Source organism: Palaemon carinicauda, chromosome 4 (assembly GCF_036898095.1).
Source record: "Palaemon carinicauda isolate YSFRI2023 chromosome 4, ASM3689809v2, whole genome shotgun sequence".
NCBI lineage: Eukaryota > Metazoa > Arthropoda > Malacostraca > Decapoda > Palaemonidae > Palaemon > Palaemon carinicauda.
The window spans coordinates 141382207-141395797 of NC_090728.1; the positions used below are offsets into that span (position 1 = coordinate 141382207).

Sequence of the window (13591 nt, forward strand, 5' to 3'; positions counted from 1 at the left end):
AGGACGACCTAGCTTCACCAATTATACCTAAGCGAAAGTATTGTACAAATATCACAATTAGTTTAATAGTACACAATTATATATATCTATCAGAGGAAGGAATTTATTTTTATATTGGTGCTTTGAAGGCTTAAGGCAACGGATAATGATTACCATTAAACATTTAGAAACCCCTAACAATGCTTGGTTCTCACCTTTATCCATGCAAGCTATGAGACGAGTCGAATGCCCTCGAAGTTTAAAGTTTCATGTCGAAGGGAGCTCAGAGTCCAAATTAAAGGAAGTTAGTTCATGTTAAATAACTTCGGGAATGTAGAAACACTTGAATCTCGTAATCCAAACATGGTTCAATAAAATAGCAGCACAGCACAAATTCAATGGTATGAAAATCTTAGCACAAATCTAGCAGCTCAAATCTTCGTGCCGAAATACTGCCAGTGAAGATATGGACGGTATGGTATGCTAGGCCAGACTGACTTGGGTATATCCATGAACCTCCCAAGTAAAGAGAAAATGGCGTGATTAGCAGGCTTGTTAGCTAATTACTTAGCTCGTAGTAAGCAAGCAGGACTTAGATGGTACCAAGCATATAAATGTAATTTAACTAGTTATTTTAATAGTTTAAGAGAAAAGTCCTCCTTACTTCAATAAATACATATATAAATATACTAATAAACAAACGTAAGAAATACTAATTTCCGTTTAGTCCACGGAAGAGGATGAAGATTTTTCCAAGGTAAAAAATCTTCATCGCTGTAAATGAACATATGAAATTAGAGCAACATTTTTCTTGTTCTTTCCTCACTTACCGTAGCAGCTTTTCTTTTAGGCCGCGAGGAAATTTTCTTTCTATCAGCACCAGGAACATTCTTATTATCAGTATTACAAACTACATCATCAGTAGTATTAATCTCAAGGAAAGGAATTATTTGACTTGCATGTAACTTACTAATCTTTCTAGTTTTCCCTTTCAGTACAGTTACTAGTGTCACCTCTCCCAAATCATTACTTACAACTTCGCGAACTAATCCTAGGGGATAATTACTCCTTTTAGTATGTTCCTCCTTCACAAGAACTACATCTCCTGGCTTTATCAATGCGTGATTAACCGGACGATACCTGTCCTTTCGGTCAATAGCTTGATATAATAAATTACCTAAAAACTCATTATGATAAATATTATTAAGATTTTCTTTAACCTTGCACAACCCCTGGTAACTCCTCTCTATGTCTCTGGAATCAAAATCTGGATCCTGTGGAATGCTCTGCAATTCAGGAATCAAATTTAAGGAAGACAGCTCATACCCTCTGATCAAATGTTCAGGGGTGATTGGTTCAGGAAGAGAATCTTCACTATCATTTCTAACAAATTCCTTAAAAGCTATGGGACGTCTATTAGCGAGATGGATCACATTACATACTAAAAATTCAAAATCCGAATAGGATAAAATGTTATTGTTTATTGCTCCAAAAATTAACCTTTTTACCATTTTAACGCACACCTCAACCATAGATCCCAACTGACTAGCACCTTTGGAATATTGTTGAAAGGAAAGAGGGGCAACATTATTTTCTTCAAAATAAAGTAAAGTTTCTGGATCCCTGATAAACGATGTAATAATATTAGCTCCGGCTACAAGCTGCGATCCCTGATCACTAATGCACAACTGAGGGATCCCATACTCCAAACAATGCATCTGAAAAGCTCTTAAAAATTCACTTACATTTAAACTTTTAACTATCTTCATATTAATTGCTCTAGACCAAGTACAAGTCAAACATAATAACCATACTTTATGTGTCCCACCACTAACTTTAACTGAAAATGGACCAAGATAATCTATAAATATATTGGCAAAAGGTACATTAGGTGGATTACAACGGAAATCTCTATAGGAATTCTGATTAAGTTTAATGCTACGACTATTGAACCGACGGCAATGAACACACTGCTTCAAAGCTTTCTTAACAGTAGAAAAATGTTTGGGTATGAAATAATTTCTTCTTAATTCGGTCAATACGGCATAACTACCAGAATGAAGTAATTTATCATGAGCATTCATTATAATAAGTCTTGTGAGATAACTATCATTAGGCAGTAGAATGGGAAACTTGTTATCTTTGTTTAAATACCACTTCTTAAATTTACTTCTTACTCTAAGCAAACCTTGCTCATCAAAAAATATGTTAAACTTTGTCACAATAGAAGGAATGTCTTTAATAGGCACATTAACTTGACTGAAATATTCAAAAACTTCAGAAAAATATTTCTTCTGCTCAAAAGATATCAATAAACTAAGGGCTTGAACAAAGTAGGGAGTACTAAAATCGTCATTATCACACTTCAACCCTGCTCTAACTTTCCATTTCTGGACACACATCAAAACTCTCCGATATACTAGCACTAGTCTCCTAAAACTGGAAAACCTGTTAATATCAATGAGAGGCTCCGCACTGGACAAAAGCACAGAAAGACCATGGGAACAATTGCTCTCTTCACCAATTTCAAATGCTGGTATTGTGACTGATAGCTCTGGAATATTGGCTTCATCCAAACTAGGTCCTGAAAAATAATTTGAATTCATGAGCTGATTATACGACACACATCTTGTCACCAAATCTGCAGGATTTGCCTTACCAGAAACAAATTTAAAAGTGACAGGAAACATTTCACACTTTCTCTGAATATTATGAATCCTGTTGCGAACAAATGTTGTGTGTTTATTCATTTTATCTAGTTTAGATGAAGATGCATTAAGCCAATGTAAAGCACAAATGGAATCTGTATATAAAGTTATATTCACAATCTGTAGAGGCTTCATGCAATGTGACCCAGATAAGTCATTGAAAATTTCCATAGCACATTCTACTCCTAAACTTATTGCATTTAACTCAAGGGCTGGTATCGACTTGCCATCTAGCTGTTTATTAACTAGCCTATTTTTGGCATGAACGAAGCTAAGCTTATTAGACTCATTATGAAGCAAATAAAGGACACATCCATATATATCACGACTGGCATCTGTAAACACTAAAATACTATATTCACCATTACGAGGACCAACAGATCTAGAAATACGTAAAGGTGCTGCTCTGTTACACTGCTTTGAAATATTTTGCCATTCCTTCTGCAACTCCTGAGATAGTATTTGATCCCATCCAAGTTTCTTTCGACACTGTAATTTATGCATAAATAATCTACACCTGTTAAATAATGGCATATTAAATCCAAAGATATCGAACTGGGAAGCAATAGTTTGCAATATGGACCTTTTAGTCTTAGCTTCAGCATTTAGATTAATGGGCTTTGTAAATATCTCATCAGAGTACCTATCCCATGTTAGACCGAACAGTTTATTTATTTCAGGAGTGACTACTCTATTCTCTGCATCAATTACATCCTGTAAATCCCTATCATTAGTGACAATCTGTTGAACCTTAAAATTGTATGGCTCAAAAATACATGGAATCTGTTTATAAGCCCAATGTAAACTCTCTGAATCATTGAAAGTGACAGCTCCATTATCCATATATATAAGTGAATATATTGAATGCTTCAATTCAGACAACATTGACTGGTCAGATGCTTGTGCAACTAATATGTAATACAGAGATATCATAAGTAAAAATGGGCTGCATCTTAATCCAAACGGAAGCCTAACATTCTTAAATGCAACCAAGGAAAAATCTCCCTTACTAACATTCTTGTACCAATAAAACAGTAATCTAGCTTGGTCAGCTTCACTTAAAGCAAGCATATTAAACGCCTTCTGCAAATCAAAAACTAACAAATAATTATCAAACCGTAAATTAAGGAAAGATGATGACAATTTCTGATTCAAAATAGGTCCTGAAAACATACACTGGTTATGTGATAAAGATGTGCTTTTAGAAGATTCCTTGAGATTAGACAAAAACACTACCCTACATTTAGTCGACTCTCTGTCTAGCTTAAAAATAGGCATATGAGGCAAAAAAGAGAAGTAGGGATGTTCAGCCTTGTAAACCTCTAAATCATATATTGGCTCAATGATACCCAACTTAATCTGCTCTTTAAAAGTTTGATCAACTAATTGTAAATGACCTTCATTCTTCCTGAGCTTCTTAAGGTTTGACTTAAGTATGAGCTTAGATAACACCTCATTTTTAGAAAGTAAATGAGACACTTTGGTATTCCATGACAAAGGAACTTCTATCCTTCCGTCAGATCTTCTACTAATCTGTTTTAAAGTAAATTCAGTTAACTTTTCGTCAAGGTCTGTATTAGTTTCACAATAATTCGTTTGATCATAATTCAAGAAATATTTGCACTCAGATTCGAGAATTTGATCAGTGGCACGCTGCAATTGTCCCTCCAAAATATCACCCTTATCATTAAGGACTGAAAAAAATGTATTAGTAGTAAACCCTGATAGGCAATTCTCTTCCAAAATATCAACATTATTGCTAAGAAAAAATGAATTGCTATAAACATGGATATTAGAACAATTAGCTTCCTTACTTACTGATAAACAAGCTCCCAATCCCCCATCTGTACCTCTGAAATTGGCAAGCAAAGCTTCAATATTACCAGTGAGCATTATTCCTACCTTAGATTCAATGTACACAGAGGGACTCGCATTACCAATCACTATCTCGTTTCCCGTTAAGCAACTGAAAGAATCTGTGCCCAGCAAAAGATGCACATTATCAATTTTCCTCAAATTACTATTCAACAATTTATCAGCAAGAACTAACCCTTTACTGTGCACAGCTTCAACAAGTTCACCAAGAAAGGGTAACTCCAAATTAATGCTTATCTCCGGAACCACAATTGCCAAAATATGCTCCACTGAATCTCCAATCCTAAGAGGCATCTTAATAACTTTAGTACAGTACCTTTTACTCTCATTAACCCTGGATAGGTACGGTCCTCGGACACCCCTTTAAGGGTATACTCGGACGCGAACGACCCCGACGCCAAAAAAAATTCTTGAAAAATCAGTTTTTGCAGTAACCTCCTTTTTTCTTTTGCCAAAAAAAACTTCAATGAATGCTTAAAACAACTGTAAAGATAAATACTACTCATCTGCAGAAAAACTATTTATTATAAATATTTTAAAAAATTAAGTAGAAAAAAAAAAAGACCTGACATAAAAATTCATAAAAAAAAAGTTTATACATATATACACAAATCCTTTTAGGAATTGATTCTTGAATGTTTAGGACACATCTTGATGTATTTTGGATGAAGTCAGACCCATGGAAGTGAAGATCTGAAATGAGAAAAAAAGGGTAACTTTTTTTGGCCAAAAAAAATTGTCCAAATTTCATGAATTTTTTTGGGTACCCAAATGAAATAGGAAGTGGCTAATTTTTTTTAGGGAATAAACATATGTTATCCTAAAATAGAAATATGTAAAAAAATCTTCATTATTTTGTAAATTACATTTATATCAGGGGCCATATCTAAAGGTAATTTTTTGAGTACTTGGAAATTTCGTAAAAAAATACATATATTTAATATATAATATGATATTTATGCAGGTAAAAATATACCAAAATATCACAAATTCTATAGGGAACAAGAATATATATAGATAGGGCAGCTTACGCTTCGGATATGTCCACAAAATGGCCGCCAACCACACTGACTCAGACTCCCTAATCTGCCACTTGAAATGTAGGAAGGGTATGTCAATTTCAAGGTGTTATTTACTAATCTAATTATTATTGGATATGCATAAAAATTGTATGGTGGGTTGCTGGATAATTGTCGATAATTTACGACTATAAAATTAAAATTCTGACCCAAAAAATTTTTTTTGAAGGGAAATAAAATCGAAAAAAAAAATGTAAAACAATATTTTAGCTAAAAAAATTTGATGATATTCAATAAAAAAAAAAGTAAACAAAATTTTCCGACAAATAAACATCTAGAGGAATCATTACTCTGTGATAGTTCCTTAGTACGTAGTAATTTTGAAAGAATTGGGAAAAAACGAAAAAATGGCAATCACCGCAAAATCGAACACATACCTATATATACGCCATATCTGGCTAAAAAAAAGATAGGCATGGGTAGCCAGATCATCTAGAAACACTTTCCAACACTATAAAAATATAAGTTTTGCGACACTACTTGCCAATTCCTTACGGTAACATGACTAAGCAAAAAAATGCAAAACAAATAAAAAGGGGCACTCGTGGAAAAATGGCCATTCTAATATACGGCATTTCAGAAAAAAAAATTTCAGCCACGTGCTAGGCAAACCATCAAGGCATATTTTCCGACAAATAAACATATAAATGAAATATTACTCTGTGATAGTTCCTTAGTACGTAGTAATTTTGAAAGAAATGGGAAAAAACGAAAAAATGGCAATCACAGGAAAATCGAACACATACTTATATATACGCCATATCTGGCTAAAAAAAAATAGGCATGGGTTGCCAGATCATCTAGAAACACTTTCCAACACTATAAAAATATAAGTTTTGCGACACTACTTGCCAATTCCTTACGGTAACATGACTAAGCAAAAAAATGCAAAACAAATAAAAAGGGGTACTCGCGGAAAAATGCCCAACATTCTAATATACGGCATCTCAGATAAAAAAAAAGACATGCACGTGTTAGCCCAACCATCAAGGCACACTTTCTAACACATAAACATGAAAAAAAAATCAATAATATACGGCAATTCCTTACTACGTAGTAAATTTTTACAAATATTGAAAAAAAACAGAAATTGGCAACCGCAGTTAAATACCCAATATACCAATAACTACGTCGTATCTGACAAAAACAAAATCACGCATGGGTAGCCAGATCATCTAGTCACACTTTCCAACATTAAAAAAGCAAAAGTTTTACGACACTATTTCGCAATATCTTACGGAAAAATGACTTGGCAAAAAAATTAAAAAAAATTAAAAAGGGACACTCGCGGTAAAATGTCCGACATTCTAATATACGACATCTCAGATAAAAAAAAAGACATGCACGTGTTAGCCCAACCATCAAGGCACACTTTCTAATACATAAACATGAAAAAAAAATGAATAATATACGGCAATTCCTTACTACGTAGTAATTTTTACAAATATTGAAAAAAAAACAGAAATTGGTAACCGCAGTTAAATACCCAATATACCAATAACTACGTCGTATCTGACAAAAACAAAGTCATGCATGGGTAGCCAGATCATCTAGACACACTTTCCAACACTAAACAAGCAAAAGTTTTACGACACTATTTGGCAATATCTTACGGAAAAATGACTTGGCAAAAAAATGAAAAAAAATGAAAAAGGGGCACTCGCGGTAAAATGGTCCTCGTGGTGATGAACGACATTTTAACTAAAAAAAAATACATGCACATGGTAGCCAAACAATCCACCAAGACTTTCCACAACTGATAACCTATACAAGTTGCACCATTCTACGACAATTTCATAATACGTAATAACTTTGATAATTATGCAAACTACCTCAGAAGGGTAAACTCGGACGCGAACGACCCCGACGCGTCTCAGAAATCGGGGAAGGAGTACAGCTACAGCAATGCACATCTGGACACTACTAGAGCGTGTAGGGGAGACACCTCCTGCAGGTCGATCACCCACAAATTCAGTCACAGGGGTGAGTCACGTGAGAAAAACCTGTTTTTTTTTGACGCTCGGGGTCGCAAACGACCCACCGTACCTATCCAGGGTTAAAACCCTTGACCGTGAGCTCAATGTTTGAATGAACAATTTTAAACTTACATGAATTTGCTAATCTAGCAGACACAAATGTACTCTGAGAACCGCTGTCCTTCAAACCCCTATAGACACTATCATTGCCCTCAAGAGAAAAAGTAAATGTGGGCAATATGGAATTCGTCGAGTACTGGTGTGTTACAGCAACTCCACTGCTAGCCTCCTGTTTGGCATTAGAATTAAGTTTATTAGTCCGAGATGATCCATCCCTTGCAGATTCTGACACACAAAGGTAACTCATGTGATAACCATTACAATTTATGCAACGCTTTTTAAACCTAAACCTACACTCGCTAGACATATGGTTTAACATTCCACATTTTACACAACCTCCGAAAGACTCAATTATGTGAACTTTTTCTGCAGGCGTAGAGAATTTCTGACATTTATTAACATAATGATTAGTTTCCTTACTATCACTTCTACTACAAAGGAGACAGTTTGGTACAGAAGATTTACTTTCCATTACTTTAGTTTTAATGGCCAAACTATCAGTACTGTCTTTAACAGGAGTATTTCTGAACTTATTTCTAAACTTAATCTCTTGAGGAGTTTTACCTTTAGTACTTTCGTACCTCTCACTAGCATTAAAAAAATTATCGAGAATATCATCCAAAGAGGGGTGAGTTTTCGTGGTGATTTGAACCAAGTGACTCTTGAAATTATCATTAATACCACGCCAAGCAAAAAACCTTGTAAACTCATTAGCATCAATTTTTAATGTCCTAACAGCCTCACAAATAGTTCTCAGATTTGAGATATATATGAAAGGATCATCCTTCTCTCCAAGCTTAAGATTCAACAATTTCTGGATGGTAGAATTTATTCTAGCTTCTTTAGAAGCAAAAGCTGAAACCAACAACTCTTTGGCATCTTTATAAGATTGCTTGTCAGCTTCTAAGCTATACAACAAATACTTAGCCCTACCATCTATTTGCTGTTTTAGTAAAAGCAACAAATCCCTATCTGGATAACTAAATGCACTGGTTGTGTTTTCAAACTCGGTTATGAACCTTAAAAAATCTTCCCCTTCTCTACTACTAAATTTTGGAAGAGGAGCTGTGGGCTGCTTAAGCAAGCTTCTAGCAGTATCAGTTACATTAGAACAAGGATTTGCAGAAACATCAAGCAAGGGCAATAACCTTTCAATTTTATCCAAATAATCTTGACATGAATTTAATTCAGTTTCCAAATCAGCCTCGACAACAGTTTCTCTATTAAAGAATTTCTCAGCTAGAATCTTACTATCAAGATCAGACAACTTTTCCTTATAGTTTAAGAGAATACCTCTCTCAGACAAACGCTCAGAAGGATTAAAGGAATCATAATTATTAACATTATTAAAACATTCAGTGACCTTTTTCCTAATAGTCTTCCGCTGACCTACAAATACCTGTAACTTATTCATAATTAACAAAATATAACGAGCTAGAAAAGAAAAATAATTATTGGACTCTGAGCAACCCTTAAACACAAGAAATTTACTCCGGCAAATTCGGCAGTCTCCATCAAAGCCCCACGTTGGGCGCCATAAGCTGAAATTTGAACATTCTACAATGGTAGTTAGAAAAACTCTTCAAAACAATTCACCAAATTTATTATAAACATTTCAGAAAATTAAAAATGCTATAAATGGTCTATTCCGAATGCTTGAAGGTGGTTATATCTAGGGGTAATTTCCAAACTACTTTCAGCTTTTCCAACCTCACCTGTATAAACAACAAAAACAAATATATCAAAATATAATAAAAGAAAGGAAATTATATAAATTCAATTTGAACAACGTATATATGAATAAATCGTAAATTGCATATATGATCTATATAAACCTAATAAGCCATTACCGATAATGTTGGAAGTGCTCGCCAATGTAAGAAACAGGGAATTTATCCTCGGACTAAGCCACTTCAATTAAACATATGGATAAATGATATCCTGGAAAATGAAATACATTCCGACATCAAACACTGTCCTGAAGCTATAAATATAAATAATATAATTTTGCATAATGTATTCAATATAACATTCACACTTCGAATTAAATCTAATATAAAGTCTTACCAATAATATAAATAAGAAAGATGAACGCAGGATGATAACCCAGGACGACCTAGCTTCACCAATTATACCTAAGCGAAAGTATTGTACAAATATCACAATTAGTTTAATAGTACACAATATATATATCTATCAGAGGAAGGAATTTATTTTTATATTGGTGCTTTGAAGGCTTAAGGCAACGGATAATGATTACCATTAAACATTTAGAAACCCCTAACAATGCTTGGTTCTCACCTTTATCCATGCAAGCTATGAGACGAGTCGAATGCCCTCGAAGTTTAAAGTTTCATGTCGAAGGGAGCTCAGAGTCCAAATTAAAGGAAGTTAGTTCATGTTAAATAACTTCGGGAATGTAGAAACACTTGAATCTCGTAATCCAAACATGGTTCAATAAAATAGCAGCACAGCACAAATTCAATGGTATGAAAATCTTGTAGCACAAATCTAGCAGCTCAAATCTTCGTGCCGAAATACTGCCAGTGAAGATATGGACGGTATGGTATGCTAGGCCAGACTGACTTGGGTATATCCATGAACCTCCCAAGTAAAGAGAAAATGGCGTGATTAGCAGGCTTGTTAGCTAATTACTTAGCTCGTAGTAAGCAAGCAGGACTTAGATGGTACCAAGCATATAAATGTAATTTAACTAGTTATTTTAATAGTTTAAGAGAAAAGTCCTCCTTACTTCAATAAATACATATATAAATATACTAATAAACAAACGTAAGAAATACTAATTTCCGTTTTTTGGAGTAAATGGAGAGCGTGTGGTTGTAAATAATTACTATATATATATATATATATATATATATATATATATATATATATATATATATATATATATATATATATATATATATATATATGCTGTATATATGACTTTCATAAGAGAAATCAAGGTATAAAAAACCAATGTATACGAATGCATTTATAGTCAGTAAAACATCAAAAGCCTGTGTCAATGGGAAGAGGACAAACAATTTTCCAAACAATTACTTATCATAGAAATAATGAATAAAAATTTATATGGATTTATTGAACCTTTTGTGAGGATAAGATAAATTCAATACAAGATTAAAATTTCCAATTTTATTCACTTTTAAAACTAAATGAAAGAGGACTATAAATCTTGATGGATTGGAAAACTCGACGCGCTGATTAGTTCTCTGCTTGTCTATTGCCAAATCTATAAACAGATGATTAGGCAAAAATTACATATTTTGAATAATTGCTTGTCGTCAGAAGAGGGTCCAAAACAAGGAGATTTTGACAGTGATGTTTAATATGTCATCCAGGATGCCATTTTTTTTTTCTTTTTTATTGCTGCATTATATTTGCTTCAGCGCAGACTTCGAAATCCAATGAAGCATACGGGCGTATGGATACACATTAAATAAATACATATACATACACTAGCAATTTACCTTATTGCTACCCTTTTGACATGAACTGTTATTTACCCTTCGGCCATAAAATATAGTTTTTTTATAAGGAGAGAACGATGGCTTGAAAATATTTGTTAAATGATTCCATCCAGTCTATAGTTACTATTATGTGCAATAACAGCTAGAATGTTGTTAGGAAACTATTTTTGCTTGCCATGTCATGTTGATTATAAATTCCTTTGAATAAATGATAATAAAAAACTCTCACGCTTCCATTTTTTATTGTGCTGTAAACGTGTACTTCTGTATTATGTTTTTATCAAGTAAATTCCGTTATCTAATTAATGAGGAAAAAAACCTTCCATTATGTTTCATAAATACTATCGATATACTTTAGCTTCAGTTCTGTGGAAATATTTTATTTCTACGTTGTTACGTTTTCATTTTGTATTTGTTTTATTAACTTTTAACAATATTGCTGTGCGATTATATACCTTTTAAAATCCGGACAATCCTTTAATCCTACTGGTAACATCCCTGCCTGATGATCACCAGACAGGGGTTCGAGTCCCGCTCAAACTCGTTAGTTCCTTTAGTGGCAGCCATCTCACCATCCTTGTGAGCTAAAGATGGAGTGTTTGAGGGGGCCTGTAGGTCTACCTATTGAGTCATCAGCAGCCATTGCCTGGCCCTCCATGTTCCTAGCTTGGGTGAAGAATGGGCTTATGCGTTGATCATATGAATATATGGTCAGTCTCTAGGGCACTGCCTGCTTGCTAAGGCAATGTCACTGTCCTTTGCCTCTGCCATTCATGAGTGGTCTTTAAACCTAGGTTAAGAGTATTGCAAATGTAGAATAAAAACGGAACTTACACACACTAGAATATATTTTTGACAGGAACTTCTTCATTTTAAAAATGCGACGCATTATCAAACCATAATTATATACGAAGCTTCCGCAACGTGATGAAAAATAAAATTTTAAATAAAAACCCTACATCAACAATTCATATGATTTCATTATAGAAAGCATGACAGGAATGTTTACGTAATCTGGCACTGCAATTGCAACGAATATTTACCTTGAAGAAGAAAGATCATGAATTTCAGAGACACTTTTTATGACATTTCTGTTAACATGTTCGATCACTTATTCAAATGTGGTCCTTTGTTGTGATTTTTACAAATTCCTGAAACTGTTTAGCTAGGTACTGGCTTCTAGCATAAAACATTCAGATGTGTCAATTTTTGTTTTGATGTTCTCAAATTCCTTAACCTTTTTGGCGAGGTCTAATGCTCAGCTTTCGCTTCTAAAAAAAAAAATTCTACGTCTTCTTACTCATTGATGTCCATTCTAAAAATCGGATAACTTTGATGGTCTGATAAAAATCCGAATATTTACACTTGCGATGTTTTATTGAGATTGCAAAAATCCACGTTTGCGAAAGATCTGTTGGAAAGCATATTCCATTTGAACTAGTTACTGTAGTTGTTAGGCTCAGATGCTGATTTTTTCATTCTTTAAATGTCTTTGCCAGATCGACCAATGCTTTTAAACGTTAATAGCACTATCATTGCTCCCTTCTCCATATAAAGACAAATCTACATAGTTAAAGTTTTTTTTTTTTCGTAGAAACTAAAAGAGAATAAGATGGGAGTTATTGACAGAAACCGCTGATTGAAAATTTTCCAATGAACTCAAAACTAATATTTATATAACCAAAATTAGTTGGTTAATTCTTTCACGTTATTTTATAATTTATAGATAATCTGGCTAACCGTCTTGAGTAACTGATTCTGTTTTTGGGGTCATACAGTAGTTAGTGGCAACTTGGATCACATGATCTACATTCCTCAAACATAAGAGTGAGATACAACTGCAGTACTTAACTTTCCTTTTAAATAATCTCTCAATCTTATGTAAACGTTCCTTGCTAAAATCTTATAGCTTTCTTCAAATCATGGATTTTGGAATATTATTTGCCTGAGTGAAAGCTTCATCATCTTCCTTAGAAAGGTCGTTTCCTTAATATCACTCCCTCCATAAGCTATGTTATAGCCTGAAATCTGAGAAGCCTTGTTGAATGGTATTAGTGAATCCTATTTGCCTGGTATCTCAGATAACCCAGCTGCCATAAGTTGCAGATTCCAGTCAAATAAGCCTTTTAATGTTGAATTTTGTCCCCTTCCCAACTATTCCTATTTAGATATATATTCTATGATTACATTCAGTTACATTTTCCAACAATATCATAAGTTTTTGGAACAATAAGAGAAAATCCTGAATTGGTAAGATAATTAAGTTTTGTTATCACAAATATATAATTAATACTATTAAAAAAAATGTTAACAGAGAAGAACAGAATTAATTTCATTTTCCTTTGCATTAACTCGCATTGCAT

General features: G+C 33.7%; 1 protein-coding gene and 1 long non-coding RNA gene across 3 annotated transcripts in view; both read right to left on the reverse strand.

Annotated features, from left to right (window-relative positions):
* Positions 1 to 343, reverse strand: part of LOC137639162 (uncharacterized) — an 866-nt gene extending 523 nt beyond the window's left edge. For both annotated transcript variants that reach the window (XR_011044247.1, XR_011044246.1), the window contains exons 1-2: positions 195 to 343; positions 1 to 27 (exon numbers count right to left, since the gene is read on the reverse strand). The exon at positions 1 to 27 is cut by the window's left edge and continues 41 nt beyond it. This is a non-coding gene — a long non-coding RNA (uncharacterized lncRNA). The remainder of the gene's footprint in view (positions 28 to 194) is intronic.
* A 7344-nt stretch (positions 344 to 7687) lies between these two features.
* LOC137639685 (uncharacterized) lies at positions 7688 to 10541 on the reverse strand. The gene is made up of 2 exons (XM_068371933.1): positions 9805 to 10541; positions 7688 to 9678 (listed from the first exon to the last, which is right to left on the reverse strand). The coding sequence occupies exon 2, from the start codon at positions 9149 to 9151 to the stop codon at positions 7688 to 7690; it is 1464 nt and encodes a 487-aa protein (XP_068228034.1). The 5' UTR covers positions 9152 to 9678; positions 9805 to 10541.
* Positions 10542 to 13591: the final 3050 nt, after the last annotated feature.